Source organism: Tamandua tetradactyla, chromosome 4 (assembly GCF_023851605.1).
Source record: "Tamandua tetradactyla isolate mTamTet1 chromosome 4, mTamTet1.pri, whole genome shotgun sequence".
Taxonomy (NCBI): domain Eukaryota; kingdom Metazoa; phylum Chordata; class Mammalia; order Pilosa; family Myrmecophagidae; genus Tamandua; species Tamandua tetradactyla.
Window position 1 is genome coordinate 65,942,713 of NC_135330.1, and position 6,117 is coordinate 65,948,829.

Here is a 6,117-nt window from a genome sequence, read left to right on the forward strand (position 1 = left end):
TCATCTACAGTGTACAATCAGTGGTTCACAATATCATCATATAGGTGTTCATTTATCATCACAGTGGACTTTTTGCGTGTGTGAAAGATAACATATACAAAAAAGCAACAAATTGCAAAGCACATCACAATAATTAGTTTTAGAACAGATTTCAGAGTTTGGTATGGGTTACAATTCCACAGTTTCAGGTTTTTAGTTCTAGCTGCTCTGAGATATGGAAGACTAAAAGAAATGTCACTATAATGACTCAGCAGTCATACTCTTTTGTTAAACTCTGCCGTCTCTGTATAACTCCACCATCACCTTTGATCTCTCTCCCACTCTTTAGGGGTATTTGGGCTATGCCCATTCTAACTTTTTCATGTTGGAAGTGGCTGTCTATAATATGGGATGGGGGGATGGAACTAGCTGATGTTCTGGAGAGGCTGGACCCTCTGCATTTCAGTACTTATCTGGTCCAGGGACCCATCAGGAGGGTGTAGTTTCTGGAAGGTTACCCTAGTGCGTGGAACCTTTGTAGAATCTTATATATTGTCCTAGGTGTTCTTTAGGATCATCAGGAATGGTTTTGCTTGGGGTTTGGTAAGTTATGATAGGTGGCAATGTCTAACTGAAGCTTGTAAGAGTGACCTCCAGAGTAGTCTCGACTCCCTCTGAACCGGCAGGGACCATTTTAAACCCATTGTGTAGATAAGAAGAAAGAGAGCTTCCGTCATTTTCTTAGGGACACCAGCTAGTAAGTGGCAGTATATAAGACGAGTCTGTTCAATTCCCCACTACATTAACAGTTCAAAGTGTAAGCTGTGTTTTTAAGATGCCCTAGAGAGAGAGCAGCAGCCACCTTATAATTATAATAATGCAATCTATCTGAAGACCCAGAGACATGCAGGATGGAAAAACCTGTGTGGTACCCTAGACTGGTTAAATCAGACTCTCTGGGGGTGGGGCCTGACACAATGTTTTTTATAAGCTCTCTTAAGTAATTCTAATGGGCAGCCCTGGTGGAGAATCACTGCTCAAGGCTCAGGGAGGAGGAGGAAGAGGGGAGATAAGAAAACACTTTCCTGGCTTTTCAGGTCCGCCCAGAGGACGCCCCGCCCCTACCTGGTAATGCATCAGTGTGTTGAGCCGCTTCCAGTCACCCTCAATCTTGGTGGTGATGTCCTCATCTTGCAGCACAACCCGAGCTATCCGGCCCTGGCGCCATTCTGGATGGGGCGGAGGTGGGGTGCAGGCGGCAGCGTGAGGGGCAGAGGGCTCTGGGGTGCTGACCCAGGACCCCCTGGCTGTGCCTCCTCTACAGACCGGGCAACCCTGGCTCCCTCACGCCGATGTCCCTGAGAGAGCTTAACAGGCATCATGGGCCCCGAAGTTCAGGTAAACTGAGGCAGAAGTGGGACCCTCACCCAAAGGTAGCCACATCGGAGCAGGCGGCGCTCCAGGGAAGAGGCATTCCCAGGGCCGGGCGGGGCTGGTCGTGGGGCAAGGCTTCCCATCTGCCCATTCCACCCCAGGGCCGGACCGCGCCCTCAGAAGCTGTTTCACGTCCCACATTCCCGGGCCTCCTACCCAGGTCCATGTCGACAGCCCGCGGGCGCTGGGAGTAGGGCACATTCTTGTACACGGCGTCCAGGATCTTCTCCTTGACTTGGGTGATGGTGTCGCAGTTTAACACCTTCACGGGGGTCTCTGGGCTGTTTTCGTTGTCAGGGTTGACGCAGTTCAGGATCTGAAAGTGGGTGGCCGCGGTGAGCGGGTGGGGGTGGAGGGAGCAGTTTGAGGCAGCGGCAATCAAGGCCTCAGAATCTTCTCTTTCCAGGGTTTACCTTCCTTATGGGAGCAGTAAGGGTGCCTCGGTGGTCTTTGAGTCGGTTTCTCTCACCATCCGTTTTGTGAGAACTTAGTCATTGCACCCACCCCTTCTCTCGGGGAGACAGGACTAAGGTTCCCAGCTCTCAGACGGCTTAGGGGAGAACAATGATGCTGGGGTGAGGCACCCTAGGGGTTTAAAGGTGGCTCCTGGTGTTTCCAGGGCTGGCTTCGTGGTTCCTTACAGCCTCTACGTTAGGAATTCATAGACTCCCTTTCCAGTAACATTATCCAGGGCAAACTGAAGTATAGGGAACTCTTTGGGCCTGCCCAGCGAGATGGGAGTGGGCGTCCCCCACTCTGACATACCCAAATCTGCTGTGCCCTTGGCAACCTTAGGCCTTTGCACTTGCCCCCAGACCCCAGACTGGTCTCCCGGCCTCTTTATTCATCCCCTCAGTCGGCCTCTGTGCTCAGATGGCAGAGCTCAGAGGCACAGGGCTGCGCCCAGAGCTGCCGGGTCCTACCAGCGTCTTGTACTCTATCTGCTGCCGAATGAGCTTGTCCTCGCTGAGGGAGTAACGGGCCTCGCCCGTGATGGCGTCGATGGGACCCTTCTCCATCTGCTGCTTGATGGCGCAGTACAGCATGAACAGCGGCTCCCCCGCACACTCCTGCAGGCACAGGTGGGCGAGGGTCAGCTGGGCACCCCACTGCTCAGGCTTCCCGCCCTCCCCTGCCTCGCCTGGCCACCTCGTGGAGCCCAGGGCAGCGGGAAGAGAGCTTTCCTGGGTTCGCTTTGCTTTGGAGCAGCCAGGCAAGGTGGGACCCTGTTTCTGAGGGTTGGGGCACCCGGGCAGCCCCAGGGGCCAGGCTCAGAGGAGCTATCTCCCATCTTGCTTTCAACTCTGGGTCCCTGAGTGACTCCCATTCTCACCTTCAAGAACTTGTGCAGGAGGAAGGCAAACCAATTGGTCAGCATCTTCTCAGCCACGGACTCTGTCCTGGGGAGGGGAGGAAGGCAGTTCTTTATGGAGGGATCTCCATGGCGGGCCTGGGCTTGTCCTGTGAGCCAGGGCCCAAGAAAACAGCAGGGCAGGAAAGAACACTGGGCTGGGAGGCAGGGCAGCTGGGCCCTAGCCCGGCTCTGCCTGCAATGAGAGGGGTGACCTGGGGCCAGGGTCTTTCACTCTGTTGTACTATGAACTGCTTTGGCTATGTCTGGAGGGCCTGGAGATAAAGGCTCTGAGTCCCCCATCCACCAGGGCTAAGGCTATAAAGGACCAATTCTTCTAACTCCCTTCTGGCCTCAGGGCGATAAGAAGAGGTTTCCCTGCCCTCTAGGATTCCTTGCATGCCTGAGTAATTGGCTTTCCATTTCTGAAAGGTACCTCCTACTTGCTTCCTAGATAAGAGTTAGAGAGCTGGGGCCCTCCTGTCCTGTCCCCTTGGGCTCCCCTGGAGCTGCTCAGAATCAGATGGCCTCGAGCCTGGGTTCAAATCCAGGCTCTGCCACATACTGGCTGTGTGACGCTGGGCAAGTCATTCAATCTCTCTGGATTCTGTTGCCCCAACTCTAAATAGGGGAAATGATAATATTACCTACCCCACAGGGTTGTAAGGACTGAATGATTTAATTTATGCAATGTGCTAAGAATAGCACCTGGTACCCTGTAGCACTATGTAAGTATTAGCTAATATTATCACTCTCATGTGGAGTCTTGAATCCCAGCTGCTCAGGTAACGAGTGTTTAGCTGCAAGTGTTTAGCTGACAAGGGATCTGCTTCTGCTAGTGCCCGCCCCTCCCTCCCATCCTCCCTTCCCCATTGTAGGGCTTCGGATCTGGGGACTTGAGAAGGAACAAAGCAGTGGTGACAGACCCTTGGTGATAGGGGTGCTGGAGGGGTATTTTAACTCCCTGCACGTGGTGCAAATTATACCCTCTGGATGCAGTGAACCCCAGGCATTTGCCAGGGCTGCTAGGATGGCAGTCTGAGCAATCTGGCCTGGGAGAGAATGCAATGGCAGAAGAAATTGTAGCTTTCTCCCCTGGCCCCTCCCAGCTCCCTCTCCCTGCATTGTGCCTGAGATTAGCTCTAATTTAAATACAACAGCTCTTAATGAGAGTTTCCCATGCTCAGACTGGCAGGATGGGGGCTCAGAACGGGTACAACAAAGCCATCCTTCCACCCTCTTCACCCCACGTGGGGACTTTCTTAGCAGAAGGCTAAAGGGGAGGCGTGTGAAATTGAGGTGGATTATCCCAAACCTAGCTGTGTAGAGAAACTCCAAGACCTCCAGAGAGGATGGCCTCCGGGGATGCTGATGTCTCCAACCCTCCCCCTTGCCGGACGAGTGTGCATGTGTACGTGCAATGTGCGTGTGCACTGATGATTCTGATCTGGGAGTGTGCACAGAAGAGCCAGGCAGTGCCGAGTCTGATGTGCAACAGAACTTTCTGCAGTGATGGATGTGCTCTATGTCTGTGCTATCCAATACAGCAGCCACTAGCCACATGCGGCTATTGAGCATTGGACATGTGGCCAGCACAATGGAGGAACTGAAGTTTTAACCTGATTTCCTTTTGAAAAGGAAAAGCCACATGTTGCTAGTGGCATCCACGTTAGGTAGTATGGTTCTAGCGTGCAGGGAGGGAGACTGCAAGACTGCTGTTATGATTTGCATGTTCTGGATAAGGAAATTAAGTATCAGAGAGGTCAAGTGATTGGCCCTAGATCACACAACTAGCAGATGACAGAGCAGGGGTCCATGTAGAGATCTGAGCAGGCGCCTGTGCTTCTCCACCACACTCTGGAGGATTCAGGCATTGTACAGTCTCCCCAGGCCAAGGGAAGATCAGATTCTGCTTTGGGGAAGACTTTCCCAGACCCAGGCCTTTTTGCATGGATGTCATCTCTGGACAAAGAGAACCCTGTCCTGCTGCTTTTGGCGGTCTGTCCTAAGCGAGGCCCAGGTGCTGAGCTCCTGCCCTGTGAGCTTGGGCAGCGACCCGTTTTCCCGCCCTCCCCCTTGCTGGTCAGACCTGCGGAGAAGCAGCTTGGGGTGGTTCTTATTCTCCAGGTTCTTATCGATGAGGTCAGAGAGCAGCTGCTTGAGGACATCGGTGGCGTACTCCAGGCGGCCCTGCAGGCCGGTCATGATGAGCGAGGCCACGTTGCCGCGGTCGCGCATGGAGAAGCTGCGCTGCAGCTCCAGCGTGCGGATGAAGGTGAGCAGGAACACCTTGTTGTTGATGAGCTGGGCAAAGAGCTTCAGGGCCTTTTCCACGTGCTGCTGGCCGTTGCCCTGCACCTGGGGTGGGAGGCGGCCAACACCCTCAGGGCACAGGCTCCTGGCCTCCCGCCCTCGGTTCTCCCTGGGGAGCAGACCAGCTCCAGGGCCCTCTCCACCACACCTGTGACACGCCCACCCCTTGACCCCCACCCAGGATGATGCAGGACTGGGGCCTGGCACAGGCTGGTCTCGGAGGCCTGCAGTTCGCTCTGACCTCTGTTGGGTTGGGAGCGTTGTTCTGAGTTCACTAGTCTCCTCTTACTCTCCTCTGCCCTGATTTATTATTCATCGTAAAATAAACGAACCAACGAACAAGCAAACCTCCCCGCGTCATATGTCTTTCTCTAAGCCACCTCAAATCCATTTTAGAATGAGGCAGGATGTCAGTTAATTAATCCAGTTGCTAATTAAAAAACAACAGACATTGAGCCCCACACTGGAATCAGCCCGCAGAGCCCAGGTGGCCCCCTTGGCCGGCCGTCCAAGCAGAGGGCTCTCTGCTGCTGAGCCGCTGCTACGCACGATTTGCCCCCCTCACTCCGGGAATAACGGCAGGGGGCGCTGAGCACCAGGTGGGTTTCCTGGGAGGCCCAGGCCCTGCTGGGGGAGGCAGGCGGGCCTCACCTCCAGCTCCCGCAGGACGGGGTGGTCCTCGATGCCGGGGAACAGGACTCGCATGGCGTAGGTGCGGTAGTCCAGGTACGGGATGCCTGCGCGGTCCAGATCGCTAGTCAGCTCATTGATGTCTGTCTGGAGCTCTGCAAAAGCTGTGAGAGTGCAGAGGGAGGTTCAGGCAGCGAAACCCAAGTTGGGAGGGTGAGCAGTGGGTGAGCGGTGGGTGAAGGAGGAGGGGAGAGCCCCGGGGTGGAGAGGCAGCTAGGGCTACAAGATGTGTCTCTAGATATCTCTAGGCTGCCTTTGTTAGGTGGTGGGGAGATGGATGATTTTTATATTATTTTCTCCTCTTTCCTCATCCATAATTTTGAACTTTCTTTCTATGCATTACAAGTGTA

At 54.2% G+C, this 6,117-nt stretch overlaps 1 protein-coding gene across 1 annotated transcript in view; it reads right to left on the reverse strand.

Moving 5' to 3' along the window:
* The window catches only part of PLXNA2 (plexin A2), a 216,131-nt gene that overhangs the window by 15,213 nt on the left and 194,801 nt on the right, over positions 1-6,117 (reverse strand). The window contains exons 21-26 of the mRNA XM_077157666.1: positions 5,729-5,871; positions 4,854-5,122; positions 2,747-2,813; positions 2,337-2,483; positions 1,570-1,729; positions 1,105-1,208 (exon numbers count right to left, since the gene is read on the reverse strand). Coding sequence (XP_077013781.1) covers positions 1,105-1,208; positions 1,570-1,729; positions 2,337-2,483; positions 2,747-2,813; positions 4,854-5,122; positions 5,729-5,871 — 890 coding nt within the window. The remainder of the gene's footprint in view (positions 1-1,104; positions 1,209-1,569; positions 1,730-2,336; positions 2,484-2,746; positions 2,814-4,853; positions 5,123-5,728; positions 5,872-6,117) is intronic.